Here is an 18,105-nt window from a genome sequence, read left to right as displayed (position 1 = left end):
CACACACTCAGACATCTTACCTCTTTACCTCTGTGGTAGCAGTCCCAAAGAGACCCCCCCTCTCCCCACTCGTCCCTCCTCTGCCCCCAAACACACACACACACACACACACACACACACACACACACACACTTCTGACATGTCTGTGTGAGCTGTCGTTCTCTCTTTTAATTACCACGCGTCCTATCACGGGACATCAGAGCTGGGGAGGATTGAGTGTGTGTGTGTGTGTGTGTGTGTGTGTGTGTGTTTGTGTGTGTGTGTGCGTGTGTGTGTGTGTGTGTGTGTGAGTGTGTGTGTGTGCGTGTGAGTGTGTGTGTGTGTGTGTGTATGTACGTGCATGCAAAAACTAAGTTTCCTTCTAAAGTATGATCGCTCCAGTCCATGCCCTCCAACCAGCCTCCGCCCATCTCCTCCACCCTTCTTCCTCCTCCTCCACCCCTCTTCCCCCTCCTCTTCCTCCACCACTCTCCGCTCCTCCTGTTTACCTTGAGGTCCCGATACACAATCTTGGCTGAGTGCAGGTAGTCGAGCGCCGAGACGATCTCGGCGCCGTAGAAGCGCGTGCGCTCCTCGGAGAACACCCGCTCTCTGGACAAATGGAAAAACAGCTGCGGGAGAAGGGAGGAGGAGGAGGAGGAGAGGGGGGGTAGAGGGAGGGGCGGGTGAGGGAGGGGGTGGGACAGCAGGGACGGCACAGCAATAATTACTGATTTATTGGAGGAAATTAGCACAACACAAACTGGCTGCTCGCACCATATTGAGATGATAGATAACGGAGGAGAGCGTGTGTGTGTGTGTGTGTGTGTGTGTGTGTGTGTGTGTGTTGGGTGGGGTCTCGGCGGAGGGGTGGGTAGAGGCGCTCGGCAGCTGGCGCCTCATCTAGCGGCCCCCCACCCCTCCCCCACCCACCCACCCACCCTCCCCGGGCTGGGCCTGGCACGGCGCTGGGGCCAAATCAAGGGTTTAATCAATACACCAGCCTGGTTAAAGACGGACGGCTCCGACCACCGCTGCCTCGCCTGCCAACCAGGCACTCCCACCGCTCCCCCGGCGCTCACCCTGCACCCAACAGCGTCTCTCATTAGTGGCCTCGCTGCCCCCCCCCCCCCCCCCCCCCACCCCGCAACTACCCCTCAGAGGCTCCATCTTCATTGGCTCTCCTCTCGAGGCCCCCCGGACCTTCTCCGCTCTTGGCTCGCAGACGCTTTTTCACGCCGGAGAATGTGCGCAACTCATCCCTGCTTAATCGAACTACGCTCAAAAATCGGAACCAATCGGACTTCTGCCCTCGTCCCAGGTTTCCGCGCAACTGAGAAAGTCGAATTTCTGAGGGGAATGTTTCCTCCTCCCCGACACCAGGGGGCAGTATGAGTCGTTTTGGCGGTTTAATAAGGCTCCCTTCAATAAACAACTGAAAGCATGAATGTATGACAGCAAATCTTTCTATTGTAGATTTTTCAGTTACGGTCTTTTAGTCGTTGATAAAGGCCAGAAAATCACCAGAAAAGAGTTTATTCCCAGCGTGACGTCATGATGTCATACGTGCTGCTGTGTCTCAGCTCATTCTGAGCCAAATAAATCATGTGAGTTACAGAGGCATGACGGGATGTGACACTACTGTGCATGCTCCATGTGCGAATTAATGCGCAAGTCAAAAACTTTTTCTGCGTTTGCGCTGGGTGAGCAACTTCATTATGATGAGTGGGCCGCCATCTTGGAGTCTCCGGGTTTGACCGGGACGCGGTGCGACGGTCGGAGTACGAGAGCTCCGACTTGAGTCGGAGTAACACGTTCACATGCACTTCAGTTGTCCAGATGTAGATCGAAAATAATTCATTTCTATTTTCAAGCGTCACGTGAACGTACTCAGTGTGGAGCGCGTGTGGCAGCAGACCCGACAGCAGACTGCTGCTGCCGCTGCTGCGGCGACTGGCGGCATCGACTGGCGAGGCCAAGGGCCGCACATCTCCACATTAATTGTTCAGGGAGGTTTGCATATGGCCGCTGGAGTGCCACCTTGCTCAAATAGTGTGTGTGTGTGTGTGTGTGTGTGTGTGTGTGTGTGTGTGTGTGTGTGTGTGTGTGTGGGGTTGCGGTGTGGCGGGATGCGGTTACACGACAGGTGGGCCTTCATCAGTGTACTGGCAGCTGTGACTGTGGCAGGTTTGTAATGGGTTTTGTGTGTGTGTGTGTGTGTGTGTATGTGTGTGTTTCCGAGGGTGTTTGTGCTGCACGTTTGGTCACAATTTGTCCATCGAGTGAAAAAATTAGCTTTTGCGTGCGTTCATCGAAGTATGACTGCATCTGCAGGTGCTTTTTTTTTTTCTTGCTTCCGCGCGAGTGTGTGCGCGCGTGCACAAGTGTGAGTGTGTGTGTAAGTGTGTGCGCGTGCACTCAGGCCTGGCACCGGCTAAACTGTCTAACTAACTGGGAGGGGAGCAGGTGATAGTTACACTCAGGGAATGAATCAAGATTGCAGAAAAACGGGGCCGATTAAAAAGCTGAGAAGTGGCAGAGTGAGGGAATCCAAACTCATTTCGTCTCCGACTGTCATCGCGGCTTTATCGGCCCCATAGGTGTGTTCATAAATAGACGAGAGCGAGGCAAAAAAAAAGGGGGGTGGGGGGGGGTTGGGGGGGGGAATGGAAGAGGAAGACGACGGGGCCAGTTGGTCGCTAAATTAACTGTGTTAGGAACCAAATCAGGCGCTCAAACTTTTTCCCAGGCACTTAACTTCTCGCAACATTTGCACGTCGTTCGACGGCGCAGAACCTGTGAGAAACGTGCACGAATTGGGAGCGAGACTCGCTCAGCAACGTGGAAACTGGCCTGACGTTTGAACGCTGTCGGTTACTGTGGGATCTGTGGTGTAACAGCTCCACCCGCACCACAAATATGGGGAAGACGCGCACCATCATTATCATCCGAGTGTGTGTGTGTGCGTGTGTGCGTGTGCGTGTGTGCGTGTGTGTGTGCGCGTGCCTGTCTTACCTCCCCGCCGTTTACATACTCCATGACGAAACACAGGCGGTCTTTCGTCTGGAATGAATACTTCAGTGACTGAAATACACAACAACAACAACAACAGTGGATTATTTAGGGATGCAAATTATTGATTCATTTTTTTAATCGTTGATTGACCTACGATAACGATTAATTGATAAGCAGCGATTTTTAATGAAAACTTAAATTACACAATGAAAAATGTGAAAGGAACATATTATTTAACCCTAAAATAATGTTAAACATTTATCCTCTGACTTTAAGTTGACTTCGAATGGGTCACATTTCAATTTTTTTTTCAAAAGTTGTTTAAAAGTAACTTGTTCTAGGTATATTATGACAGTATCACAGTATCTACAGGTGAATTGCTCTTTCCTGCAACTACACTGTTATAATGATATCAACTACCCTTGTAAATAAATATTCAATTAATTGCGACTAATTTAATTTAATCGATTAGATTTTTAATCGACAATCGATTAATTGCTAACAACCCTAATATTATTAAATATTTTCTTCATTTTAAAAAAAAATTCTGACATTGACACTTTCTCTTTCTACACAATTCCGACTCGAAACTTTTAAATACGGCCAACGTAAAACGAATCAAGAGCTGACTACAAATAACACGGCGTTCATCCACATCTTCAAAAGGTTCAAGAGTCTATTTTTTTTTGCGTATTCAAAGTGACTAGGAGTGTGTGTGTGTGTGTGGATGTGTAAGCGCAGCATCTTTTCTGTGAGGGGGGAGGAAGCAGCAGCGAGACAAAAGAACAGTTGGTCGGAGCCTCTTTGTGGCTGCAGGTGTGACGGGGGTGAAGTCAGACGGGTCCTTTAATTGCAGCAAACACTCATCATCAGTACGTGTGTTGCGCTTACAGGCAGCGTGATAGAAAAATGAACTGCAGCTAATCTGTGTGTGTGCGCGAGCGTGTGTGTGTGTGTGAACATCAAAGAGCAGAGTGTAAAGCCAACAGATGCAGTTGTTCACACACAACAATTGAATGTTTTTGCCTGTAATTAGCCTCAGGAGACTTGGTTATGTATAGGATCAATATGCTGCGCGCACACGTTGACAAGCGGCTCCAACAGCTGTCGCTTCATTTGCACGTCCACCTTCACAATCAAACTTTTTTTTTCTTTAATTAATTTTGAGGCTCTTCCGGCCGCTCACCGTGAGAAAGGGGTGTCTGGTGTTCTTCAGCACTCGGCTCTCCGTTAGCGTGTGAGCCACTTCGTCCTGCAACACACACACGCACACAACTTAATAACACTTTATGACAAGACGTGATATGGACTTGTGTCAGTTAAACCGCTTCGGTGCAGCAGATGCTGTGTGTGTGTGTGTGTGTGTGTGTGTGTGTGTGTGTGTGTATGTGTGTGTATGTGTGTGTGTGTGTGTGAAGAGGAACCTGCCTTGGCGATGATGACTTCCTTCTTGAGGATTTTCATGGCGTAGTACTTCCCGCTGGCCTTCTCCCGGACCAGAATGACCTTCCCGAACGTCCCCTTCCCCAGCAGCTTCAGGTAGTCGAAGTCGCTCATCGTCTGGAGGAGGAAGAGAACCCGAGAGCTGATCCGACTCGGCCTCGTACGGGGATCATTCCCTTTCCTGTGTCATCTGCCGCCGTGCGTGCAAAACGGCGACTGTGCGACCCGTGATTAGCACCGAATTGGCTGCTTCAGCTGCGTCTAGCATTGTGTTTTCTGGCCCATGAGTCATTTTCTTTACATGTCAGCCTTTCTGAAAACACACTGACAGGAAGTGTTTTGCGTGATTGCTTTTATTTTTCTAAGGTCCTTTGACTGTGGAAAAAATTATCTACACGGTTTGTTCAAAGGGCTACTTCACGTTGAGCCGAGCCCGCGACAGAGTAGAGAGCCACTGCGTGTTTAAAATTGCGAGCGGTCAAACGAAAATGACCAATTACACGACAATGAACAGCGTGAATCGTTTGTGTGCCGCACTGCGACGTCCTGCCCTACCTTGCGCTTGTGGTGAGTGGTGGAGATGTCCATCTCCTCCTCCACCATGTTGTCGATGTTGGAGGTGGGGCTCCGCTGGATCCTTTCCTCCTCTTGCCTCTGCAGCTTGTCAGCCACCATCTGGATGGCCTCTGTCCACTCATCCCTGGGTTACACACAAACAAACAAACAAACAAACAGCAGCAGCGTCAAAGTCAACTCCCACCACAGTCTGACATGAGCGTGAGGCCTGAAGCATGTCAAGAGAAACACTTTTTTTTTCAGACTGGTGCCTCTGTGGTGGTTATTTATGTGTTGCAGTGCTTTAGAAGTCGCACAAATAATATGATGCGAAACAAAAAGGAAAAACCCAGTTTCAGCAACATTGAAAATAATTTATCTGTGGCCTATAAAAGTGTTTTAAATGTAGAGGTCTCATACAATTTGCAGACAGAGGTCAAAATTCAAACATATGTGGAGAGACTGTAGCTGCGTTTTTCCTGGTTTTGACTTGTCTTGACCGGCCGCACCGACTCGGCTCGCTCTGTTTTCGAAGGCGCACGTTTAATTAACATAAAGGCCAATTTGCCCGGCGGAGGAGAAACTCACGGACGAGAGGCGCGGGCCAACGAGCGGCCATCATGAGGCAGAACTAATGCCTGCGAACGTGCACGTGAATGGGTGTACGTGCGCAAATGCCAAACAGGCCGTGCGTTCAGAAGGTGGGTGGCGGGTGTGGGGGGGGGCAAGCATTGTTGTTTGCTAACATTGTTCCTCCTCATTGACTCCCCATTAGCCGTGTTGTCCAACATCTGTGGAGAGGGGGGGGGGGGGGGGGGGGACGCGTCATCTGTAACAGAAGGCCGGCCATGCATCAAGGGGTGGCGGCGCGGTAACTGGACGTAACGATGATGAATACAATCGTTTTTTTTTCTCTGGTTGTTTTGTGTCGGGTTGAAAGAAGAAAGGAGAGAAAATGAGGAGAAAAAAGATCAGGAATTGAATATTTATACATGTAATGAGGGGCGACTGGAGGTAGAGCGGATTGTCCGATGACCGAAAGGTTGGTGGTTCAAATCCCGCTCCGTCCCAGTCTGTTGTTGTGTCCTTGGGCAAGGCGCATTACTAACATTCCCTCATACAAATGTGAGCGAATGTTTGGTGGTTCAATGTAAAGTGCTTTGGGTGCCATATAAATCCAATAAACAGGGATGCACTGATACCACTTTTTCACAGAACGAGTAAAATATGAGTTCTTGCATTACCGATACCGAGTACTTACATTACACATTATAGGATTACTTTGATTTTCTTTTGGTTTTCCAGAAGAAGTTTCACTGCAGTACACAAATGTAACAAAATTGTCACAGACATCAATACACAACTGGTATCGGTGTCGTGGTATCAGCACGCATTTTACAAGTACGAGTAGAGCACTCAACAATGATATCAATACCGATACCCCATACTGGTATCGGATATCGGTGCATCCCTAACATAATATATAACACCTAACCAAACATTTTTGCTCTTTAAGGAAAACTGCACGGAGCCAAACGGCGGCGTTTGAACTTTATTCTCGCTCATCTTCACTCAAACAGCGTTGATCCCGCCGCCGTGCGCAGGGCGACATGTTGACAGACACAAACACACGCGAGCCCCGAAAAAACTGAGGTGAAAAGCCACGATGATCTTCAAATATTGCGGAATCCTGGCGACTTTATTGAAGCAAGCGGGTGTGTGTGTGTGTGCGTGTGTGTGTGGAGGAGGGGTGGCTTTGCAAGTACGTACGCTCCGCATACACACTTGGCTGGTGTGAGATCACAGTAATAGAACCTGTTTGACTCCCAAAACTGCCTTTTTTGTGTTTTTTTTTTTTTTTGTGGTGTTTTGAGTTACCGTGCCCATATGTTTCCTTGAGGGATCTGGAGGAACACGCACTCCATCTGAACCTAAACACTGAAGTGTGTGCGTGCACGTGTGTGAGCGTTCAACATCTGAATCCCCTTTCTACCGTCGAGACTTCTGAGCGTAACCTACACACTCCAAAACAAGGGCAAACTCAAGTTGCGCTCCGTCTATGACAATAGAGCGGGCCGATTTGCGAGGTGTGTGTGTGTGCGCACGTGTGTGTGTGTGCGTGTGTGTGTGTGCGTGTGTGTGTGTGTGTGCGTGTGCGCGCGCACAGCTACATGAAAAGCAGTGGGAACTCTCTCAAGGTCAGGCAGCAGATAAATGCTCTCTCTCTGTTGGTTAGAGTGTTTTTTTGTATAATGAGGGTTTTTTTTTTGCTAATGAGAGATAATGGGCCTGCCTACCATCGGGCGCCGTGCCAACACATGCCACCTTCTCTGCTCACTGCTGGGGCTCAGCGAGCTGGAGTCCTGCCAGCACTGGTACAGTACAAAAAAAAAAAAATACAGTAGCGCACACACACACACATAAACACACACTTTTCCCTCCAGCCCACTAGAAATTCTGCTACAGGTACATAAATACATCTGGAGACTCCAGTTGCCAACTTTTAATTCATTGTGCATGCAAGGTTTTTTTTTTGTTTTTGTTTTTTTAGACTGGGGGTTGTTTGCTTTGTTTGTTTGTTGAGAAGGTGGTGAAATAAAGTTTTAAATGGAATAAGACATCTATTTGATTATATATGTATACAAAACTATTAAAAAAAAAAAAAAACTCACCAAAGACAAAGTTGGACAGACAGCTGCAACGTTGTGCACGCACACACTTAAAACCAACCAAAAAAAGACTAAAATAAAAAAAAAAACATACACACACACACACACACACACGCACACGCACATCATAACGCACACAAACTCAAAGGATGCACAGAAGCATCTGTGGTCTTCTGGGCAAAGCTGTTCATTTCCTGGAGATAAACACCTCAGCTCCTCAGAAAGCAACTGAGCAGCTGGAGAATTTATGCCAACGCTACTTGAAAGGTCTCCTTTCCACTCTCACCCTCTCCATTTTACACACTCTCACACACACACACACACACACACACACACACACACACACACACACACACACACACACACACACACACACACACACACACACGATAAAACAACATCTCTGCAGCGCACACTTCCTCACACATGATGACATTTACATGATACGTGGCTTCTTCTTTTTTTTTTTTTGGATTCATGCTCAGTTTTATGTCACAGCCTTTCTAAAGTTTTTTCGGTGGAACTGCGTCGCTTCGTCTTTTAGTTCAACTCAACAGTACAGCTCAACCACTTCAGAGTGAACAGGTTCTATATTTATATATGCACATACTGTATATGTACAGCAGGGGTCAAGACCACGGTGCCCGCGGGCACCAGGTGGCGCCCCCTCAAGGACTGCGTGAGTCGCCCGCAGGCCTGCTCAAAAAATAGCACAACTCGGTGAGCTGCGTTTAGAGTGTCATTTTATTTTGTTGCTATTCTTTTGTAATCACACTTGCATTCATATAGATCTGAAAATGATCATGTCTTAAAAATAAAATGGTCTAGAATAAAATTTTATTACACTTGAAGTCAAATTAATAGAAATAAAGTGTTGACTGACTGACTGACTGGTTGGCTGGCTGGCTGACTGACTGACTGGTTGGCTGGCTGGCTGACTGGCTGGCTGGCTGGCTGACTGACTGGCTGGCTGACTGACTGACTGGCTGACTGGCTGGCTGGCTAGCTGGCTGACTGTCAGGTCTTTGGGGAACCGACCTCTCGTCAGGCGAGTCCACGTGGAAGGTCCTCTCGATGACGGTGGTCCACTGGAGGCAGCGGATGATGAAGGTGTTGGGCTTGGGCCGCTCGGTCTTCATCAGCTGACATTCTGAAACGGCAGGGCAGAGACTCAGGAGGGGGGCGGAGCCAAGCGCAGCGACGCATAAGCCCTTCTCAGCTCAGTGAGGTCGACGCCAGTCAGGAGTTCAGGCGTCCAAACCTCAGCTACAGTTTTTCCATCTAAACGTGTGGAGGGTCCAACAGAGCGGCGGTTTGAACAGGAAGCCGAAACAAAGGTTTGAGCATCAGGCTGTAAACAGAAGCAGGCTGTTCACACGAGGCTGTTTCATCAAAGACCAGGACAGAAAATTGAATCTGGGTGAGCAACTGCAATGTCAATGAAAGAAAAGGCATGACATTCATAGGGTGTGTCCAAACTTTTGACTGCTCGTGTGTGTATACTTGACTATTTTGTTGAATCTGTGTTTGTACTGAAACCTGTTCTGGACAAACCTGCTGAGGAATGTTGTTCAAATGTCAGAACAGCTGATTGAAAAATATGAAGTACTCGCTGATTGATATCGTTGAGTACTGCAAGTACTCTACTGGTTCTGGCACTGGCACTGTCATATCTTCTTCCACTTCTTCTTTGTTTTAGACACCCCCCCACCCCCGCTCCTCCTCCTCCCTACTCCCCTCCTAAGACACCCCTACCCCTCCCCCGCAGCGCAGCGTGCGGCTCGGCCCTAAATATAGTCAGGAAGGTTAATAATGACGACGCCACCGCCGGCATCAATGTATTGTGCTGTGGACGTGTGGCCTGCTGTGTGGCAACAAAACAAGGTCATAGTGCGGGAAGATGCCAAAACACACACACACTCTCACACACACACACACGCACGCACACACACACACACGCACGCGCAGATAAGTGATACCGAAGTTCAGCTGGAACCGACTTGTTTGCTCCAGCAGGCTCTTCTGAAATATGTGAGGCAGTTTAGTGTGTGTGAGGTTGTGCACGCATCGGTGTGTGTGTGTGTGTGTGTGTGTGTGTGTGTGTGTGTGTGTGTGTGTGTGCGCGCCCGACAGGCTTGTACGTATGAGTCTCTCTGCAGGGAATGAGGCTGTACCATCTCCGTTCCATCTGACCACTTCTGTTGTTCGCACGCACGTAAACAAACACACACGCATGCACGCACGTAAGCACACACACACACACGCACACACGGGCACACACACACACACGCCACCTGGCCTCCCAGCTTTGGGCAACAGATGTGCCAGTGCCAGCGCTGTGCCAAGCAGCCGGGGCCGGATGTATGGCCTGGCTTGTCCTCCCCAGCAAACTCCTCCTCCTCCACCTCCTCCTCCTCCCCCTCCTTCTTTTCCTCCTCCTCCTTCCTTTCCTCCTCCTCCTCCTCTTTCTACTCCTCCGCCTGTAACCTCCTCCTCTTCCCCTTCCTCCTCCTCCTCCACCTCCACCCTCTTCTCTGCCTCCACCTCTTCCTCCTCCACCACCTCTTCCTCTCCCTTCTCCTGCCATCCCATCTTCTCCTCCTCCTCCTTTCTGTCTCTTCCCCCTGCTGGACGTCCTCCTCTCCTCTGTAGATCATCCGGCCCGCCCCTCCAGCACCGTCATGCTTCCCTTCATCTCCCCGACTGATTCATCCTTCCATCTCCGCCCTGTTCTCCACCTCCTTCCTCTCCCCCCCCCCCCACCTCCTCCTCCCGCCAAATCTTCCAATTTTCTGTCCCGCTGCCGCCGAACATCGACTCCCATCGCTTATTCGCCGTACTTGTCCTCCCTCTCGGGACTCAGGACCCTCCTCTCTCCTCCTCGGCCCGTCGGGGTGTCATTCTTCATCGTTTAGACTGAGGCATCAGCTCCAGCTCCACCATTTTTTTTTCTCCCCTGCACATCGCACCTTTCCCCCCCATGCTTCTCCTCTCCTCCCCTCCTGTGAGCAACACAGATCAACACACCATGCACAAAGGGGCTCTTTTAAAGTCATTCAAACAGAGAACCCGACACTATTTTACACAAAAGCAATGACTCACGGTAAAGTAAAGTAAAGAAAGCAACGCAACTTGTTCCTTATATGCCACAACTCCCACAGTCGTGGGGACTCAGTTTGTCTGTCTCCAAACTTAAACAACTCACACATCTACAATCCACACCGTTAACCAACATGGTTGAAGGGATGATTCAAGTTCTGAAGAAAGTGAAAAAACTAGGTTTAGATTGACATTTTCAGCTTTCTCCTCAAACTTTGCTTTGCTGCACTAAAACAAGGTGGCCACACGGTGGTATGAGAGGCCGGAGCCAACGTGACCCTGGAGGAGGAACAGGTTAAGTGTTTGAGGACGGATCCCTCCAGAAAAAGGTACATCTGTCATGATTTGGAGGGTTTAATCCGTTTGAAGTTCTCTAAATATATCAGGAATACGAAAGAGGATTAGAGCCACAAGGAGAGAAAAAGAATATTACAGGAACAAGATTTTTATTTAACATTTCATTTTGAGTTTTAAGTTGAAAAGAAATTTTGTGATTAAAGTCAAAATTTGGTGAAAAGAAGTTGACATAAAAAAGATGAAATTTCGTGAATAAAGTCGACGTTAAAGAAAGACGACATTTTTGCGAATAAAGTTGAAATTTCGAGATTAATGATGAATCACATTATCTTCTGTGGAACTTCACATTGACATTAATTGCAAAATTTTGATTTTAGTCACAAAATTCCATATTTTTTACGCCAACTTTAATCTCGAAATTTCAACTTTATTCTCGGATTGGAGACGTGAAAAAAAAAAAAAAAGATATCTTCATTTTTTTCTTCTTGTATCCCTAATCCTCTTCCGTACAGGCAAGATAGTAGAATACAAGTTCTATTTAAGAAGAGTGAGACGGTGTGATGTTCACGTCCATCATTTGAAGGCCCGAGGGAGAACAGGAACACCTGGATTTACTGTACAAACAGAGGGAGGTGACGCTGGTGGTAATGAGACAATGAAGCCAATCTTGTTAACTCATTAGCTGGTTAATGGCACATGTCAAGGACAGCGTGGTGCCTGTTAACCAGGTGTAGACAGATGATGTACTGATAAATCGGTAATTAAGACCCTGGGTGAAAAACCCAAAAACGCTGCAACTGCTGACGACGTTGAAGCGCTGCGATGCGAGAAGAAAAGAGAGCGTGGCTCTCTGTGTGTGTGTGTGTGTGTGTGTGTGTGTGTGTGTGACGTCCGCGCAGTGACATTCCAGCAGCGCCACCTGAGAGCGAAGGTCGCTTGAAGAGACACCGTCCTGACTTCATCTTAGACAGAAAAGAACTGAAGTACTGAAATCGCTTTCAGTGTTATTAGCCTCCTTTTTTACACGTGCCCATTTCATAACAATAGAAATAACATCGAAAAGCATGTGTGCGTGTGTTGGGATGTAAAAGTATCTCTGTTTTCAGAAGCAGAGCCTCCATGAAGCCGAAGTGGATTCAGACTGATCCACCAAATTATCATGAGAGCATTTTGGTTACGTTAAGAGTCTCTACTTTAAAAGGGATGAACAAGTCATTTCTTTGTTTTTCCGAATCAGACTTTGCACGCTGTAGCGTTTCAATAGCAGCATCTGGAGCACTTTCTAACCTCTGCTATGCAGACAGATGAGCGCTGGATGTCTAACGGACGGGTGAACACCATGTGGGCGGACTCACTTGCTACGGAGAAGTTATTTAGAGGGTAGGGCAGGTCGGCGTCCAGAGGTTTCTCTTTGTAGCCGATGAAAGAGCCGTCCGTCTTCAACAGGAAGTAGCGCGGTCGCCAGTTCTTTATGTATTCACCTGGAACGAGACGGGAAAAGGGGGAATAAATAGATAAATAAGAGTAAGAGGAACGCAACTACTGACAGTTTGGTGAGTTGTTATCCTCGTTGAGCTGCATGTTGAATGATCCGGAATGATTCATTTGAAAATGTTCAATACCACAAATAATAAAATAATACCACTCTTAATTAAAAATAAATGAATTAATCGTGGTGTTAACAGATCCACTGGCTGCTGGAATTAGATTAGTGCTGAAATATACAGTCGTTAACCTCTGATATGAAGCCTGAGGAATTAATTAGTAAAAAATTTTACATAGTGATTTTCAGTCCCTCGGTAGATAGGAGGAGCCTGTCTACACACACACACACACACACACACACACACACACACACACACACACACACACACACACACACACACAGACAGAGTCTCTATGACTCCCACAGAGCTCGCCAGATTCCACGTCGGATTATCACGGGGGAAAAAACTAAAATACCACAAAAACATGTTTACCAACCAACAAGCAAAATGTCCCTGCCAGAAATATCATCTGGCGGATACATGGGCAGGTGTCGAGGTGACGACCCTCAGGCCACTCACTCGCGCGCGCGCGCGCGCACGCACGCACGCACACACACACACACACACACACACACACACACACACACACACACACGAAAACACAAGTATTAAACCAAACCAAACCATCTCTCTCACACACACACACACACACACACACACACACACACACACACACACACACACACACACACACACACACACACACACACACACAGAGGATATCTAGGTACTTTAGTGATTACACACATCCCAACACGGGTCGGCAGCAAAAAGGGCAACCAAGAGAAGCGGGATGACGAGATGAGCCGAGATGAGATTACACGGCGGGAGTAGCCCTTCTTAGACGGCGACAACAAACAACAACATCTGCTGAGCAGCTGGTGGCAGAGTATTACCCCACTGGCTGCCACTCTGGTGGCAGGAGCCGCAGCTCCATCACAGGAGCCGCTGCAGGATTACATGACACCGCAGCGCGGCGGCGGCTCACGCTCACTACACGCCGGCTGACGGACGAGAGCGTGAGGCTGAATTTCTCGGAAATTTCACCGTCTCCTCCTCCATTTTCACTTGAAGCAAACTGGTCGCGTGACCTCGTATGTCACGTCCAGCGACACGTTAATAATGAAAAAAAAAGTGTTTCCATGACACTTTTGCGATATACCTCTGTATGGATACGTCTGAAAAACCGCCTCATGAGAGCGTCAAAACCTTTTAGCCATATTGGAGGGGTTTTAATTGCGATATATAGATTTCGCGCAATTCTAGGGGTAAATGGAAACGCAGCTATTAAAAGAAGAAGTAAAAAAAAAAAACACACTGACATGTTATCTTTCTGGTACCACAAGCTGTTTCCTTTACTCTGTCAACTAATAATAACTAATAATAATTAAAGAAACAAAACAACAACAACAAAAAACATCTCACAAACTCTTAATTGACAAGCTGTTCCCAGACACTCAGAAATAGACACACGTTTGCTTTCTCACACACACACACACACACACACACACACACACACACACACACACACACACACAGTGAGTGAAGATATGCACATGGATAAAGGTTAATGACAGGAGCACACAGTGACCCATTAGCCCGGCGCAGCACTTGATTCTTGGTCACCTCCCTCCGGTAAACTCTCAGAGAGAGAGGGAAACCGGCAGTGTGTGTGTGTGTGTGTGTGTGTGTGAGATATCTATTCAAAGCGGAAATGACAGCAGGCCACGCTCGTTAACACGTCGCAGAAAAACACCTGCTCCGCTGAAGGGACCATGTGACTGCAGGGCCTGCCGGTACCTCTGGTTGGTGCCGGTTGTAGAGGTGCATGTGTGTGTGTGTGTGTGTGTGTGTGTGCGATCCAAACCACCACAAAGGGAGAGTGAGAGAGACACAGATAGATACAGCTAACAAAATGCTGTCGGGTGCCAAGATTAGCACATCACACCTCTCTCTCCTCTGCCGGTCGGTCTCCGCCACCCACTCCACCCTCCTTGTCTATTTCCTTCGCCTATTGTCAGCAACAAAGCATCTTCTTTTGATTTGCATGCTACTGGGAGAGGGGGCTGAATGAGAGGGTTGGGAGGAGGAGGAGGAGGAGGAGAACATACGGGGAAAAATTAATAAAGCGAGCGTGCACGTGAAAAAAAACAAAACAAAAAACAACAAGAATGGTTGGAGGGTATTGTTGTAGGAATCTTGTCTCACCAACAAAACCACACCGGATACAAAACTAGTTTGCTTGGCTGATTATAAAACAAACCAAGGACTCTTGTAATTGTCCCTGAACTATCTGATTATTGAGCATTTTATAAATACATACCAGACTATTTGAGGAAATCAGTCGCTTCTCCGTCCCCGGGACTGGGAAACCCAGATTGAATCCCAAGTGCTGATGAATTTGATTACATCTTGTTTGCACGTAAATCTCAAAAAGCTGGTATCAAAATATATACATACATGTACACTACCAGTCAAAAGTGTGGACACACCTGTTTCTTCTTTATCTTCACTACTTTCTACACTGTAGATTCATACTGAAGGCATCAAATGGTATGTGGATGAACGTGGCAAAAGAAAAAAATGTTAAATACCTAAATATGTTATGTTGTATATATTTTATTTGAAGGGTGGCTATTCTAGATCATCTCAAATATAAACCTTGTTTGAGTTATTTCACACTTTTTTTTGTTTAATACATATTCCATATGTGTTCATTCCTAGTTGTAATGCCTTGAGTGACAATCTACAAAGTAAATAGTCACGAAAATGAGAGAAAAAACCATTGTATGAGAAGTACATTGTATGAGAAGTCCATACATGACATACATGACCAGAAAGTCAAAGTCTGATGTGCGATTTCAAAGGGCGAAAAGAGGGAAAGGATGCGCTGACTGGAGGAAGGAAACGGGTGAGGACAAACAGAAAGTTAAATTGGTGAAACTATTAGAAACTGGCAGCGATGATGGACTGGCTGGTCCAAGTCCAGTCATTTCTCTGAGTCATTTTCTAGACGAGGTGTCCAACCAATGGAAGCCCGTGGCTGGCCACTCCATCACTCAGCTGTCCAGCACAACTGAAAACGTTTAAGCATTCCTTCTGGCCAGGCGTAGACTCTCCCTCTCTCTCACTCTCTGTGTGTATGTGTGTGTGTGTGTGTGCGCATATGAGTACGTGTGTGCGTGTGTCCACTGGGGGGCGTCGGCGGGGGCAGCCAGGGGTGGCACAGACGGAGAGGGAGGACAGTTGTCCACACGTGTCGTTCCAAACACACACACACACACACACACACACACACACACACACACACACACACACACACACACACACACACACACACACCAAACCCGCACAATTCAGTTTTGACCATTCCAATTCCTCCCAATGATCCGCTGGTGTTCTGTCAAGCTCTCCCGTCTTGGCCCCGGCCTGTGATGAGTCCAGCGAGCCCACCCCCCACTCCGACTCCCCCCACCCCCCACTCTGGGCAGCTTGTCTGGGGAGCCACATGTCTCCGCTTTGGACCGCTGCAGAAAACAGAACAGCCGGTCCTCCTTCCCACACCATCTCTCTCACACTCCTCGCTTCACTTTCGCTTAGTTTTCTTTCCGTTTTTTTTTTTTTCCCTTCCCTCTCCGCCGCAACTTTTTCCGCCTCCCTTAAGGCTAATTAGTAAAAACCGCGGCATTATAACGGTGCGTGAGACACCAGGAGTCTCAAGTTCCTCGTTAGAAGGACGGGCTATCCATGGTCGCAGCCGCACAAATTGTCTCGCCCAAAACTTAAGATTTAAAACTTGTGGGGGGCCTTTAAAAGAGTCTGGATTTGATCACCTGGATGCAGGTGCATGTTCACTTTTGTAAACTGGAAACTTTTGGATTGGGTGCTCGAGTGTCTGAAGAAGGAAAAATAAAAGAAGAAAATTTTGAAAAAAACTAAACACAGTTGATAGAGAAATGTGCTAGATCCTCCTGGGATGTTTGTAACAAATCTGAAAAGGCAGCACCTTTTCCCTCGACCAACGACGACAGACTGAGTTCCTTGCAGCTCCGCCGCTGAACCCAGAGCTCGGAACTGCACCAGACTTCTGAAGTTAGTTTGGAATTCTGAGCGGAAATAAATCTGCTTGGCACGCTCTCGCACTTCCAGCTTGCGGATTTAGAAGTAAGAGGCGCCGGCATATCAGCTGTGACTGTGTCTGTTCCAAGCTCCCTGATTGGACAATTACAACAATTCACTGACTAGCCTGTCACTCAATTAGTGCACTGATTAAGCATCCATTTCAGGGGGGAGTGTGGAGACAATGAGACGGAGCAAAAGGAAAAAAAAAAAAAAAAAAAAACGGGAGACAGGTACAAATGGCGGAGCTGAACGTGGGCCAGCAGTGCGACGGAAAAAAAAAAAAAAAAAACTTGGGTCGCTTCTCCGCCTCGCTCCTCCAGGGCGGCGCCGCACCTCTGCTTCTCCCGCTTCACCCGACTGTCACGTATCAGCCCAGAACCCCCGAGCAGATGAAAAACAGAGGGAGAAAAAAAAAAAAAACCTGGATGACAATTAAATAAATAACTCTATAACTATGTGAGCTCACCAGCCATTTGTTAATCAACCCAAAACAGGGATTTAATTTAACGCTCTGGCCGAGGATGGAGCCGATATGCAGATGGCGCCGAGACGGGGCTGTGTGACTGGCACTCTGGGAGCGGGAGGGGCGGCGGTTGGATGTGGGTGGAGGTGGGGGAGAGGAGAGGAGGGGAGAGTGAGGGAGGGAGGGACGGAGAGATGCAGGGGAGAGGAAGTTCTTCTGCGTTCCAGCACATAAACAGCAGCACGCCGGCAGGCAGGCGGGCAGGCAGGCGGGCGGGCAGGCGGGCGGGCGGGCGGGCGGGCGAGAGAGACAGAGAAAGAGAGAGAGAAACTGGATGAACGACAGCGGAGACTCTTAAAAAAAAACCATGCAAACACATTTTTCAGGCCCGCTTAAAAAAATAATCGTAAAATAAAAACTTAATTTCTACCCCCCTTTCTTTAGCATTTTGCTGCTTTGCCAACTATTTTCAACCATTTAAAAAAAAACACCAACAACAACAACTTTGCTTTATAAAATTAAAAAATAAATTCACTTGGAACTTGAGTCTCGACCAGGTCCATCCAGTCCAAGGCCGAGACAAGACAGAGTAAAAATGCCTCTGAGTCCAAGGCGAGACGGAGACCGTTCAAAAGTGGTCTGGAGACCAAGACCAGTCTGGAGTACTACAACACTACTGTGGCTTAAGAAAGTGGGAAAGGGGGTGGGTGGGTGGCTGAAGGGCTGAGACGCTTGAGGAGGACATCTGTCTCCGATTCTGTCCCAGAGCTCCGCCAGGCAGGACGCTGCAGTGACGTGCACGACTCCTGCAGAGGTTCAGAGCTGCGTAACGCATGAGACACACAGAGAGCACAATCTGCATAGTCTATTTCGGAGTATGTGTAAGTCTCTTTCTGTGTGTGTGTGTGTGCATGGA

General features: G+C 47.9%; 1 protein-coding gene across 2 annotated transcripts in view; it reads right to left on the bottom strand.

Annotated features, from left to right (window-relative positions):
• The window catches only part of akt3a (v-akt murine thymoma viral oncogene homolog 3a), a 50,053-nt gene that overhangs the window by 13,823 nt on the left and 18,125 nt on the right, over positions 1-18,105 (bottom strand). Inside the window, exons 3-10 of one of the 2 annotated variants that reach the window (XM_076050856.1) lie at positions 14,553-14,670; positions 12,413-12,538; positions 8,700-8,811; positions 4,993-5,137; positions 4,423-4,554; positions 4,181-4,246; positions 2,995-3,063; positions 489-611 (exon numbers count right to left, since the gene is read on the bottom strand). In XM_076050856.1, coding sequence (XP_075906971.1) covers positions 489-611; positions 2,995-3,063; positions 4,181-4,246; positions 4,423-4,554; positions 4,993-5,137; positions 8,700-8,811; positions 12,413-12,538; positions 14,553-14,670 — 891 coding nt within the window. The remainder of the gene's footprint in view (positions 1-488; positions 612-2,994; positions 3,064-4,180; positions 4,247-4,422; positions 4,555-4,992; positions 5,138-8,699; positions 8,812-12,412; positions 12,539-14,552; positions 14,671-18,105) is intronic. The other variant, XM_076050857.1, reaches the window with a different exon arrangement.

The sequence above is a fragment of the Nelusetta ayraudi genome, unplaced genomic scaffold (genome assembly GCF_046127955.1).
Source record: "Nelusetta ayraudi isolate G7.1 ecotype Tasmania unplaced genomic scaffold, CSIRO-AGI_Nayr_v1 ptg000130l, whole genome shotgun sequence".
Taxonomy (NCBI): domain Eukaryota; kingdom Metazoa; phylum Chordata; class Actinopteri; order Tetraodontiformes; family Monacanthidae; genus Nelusetta; species Nelusetta ayraudi.
This window is presented reverse-complemented; position numbering and strand designations above follow the sequence as displayed.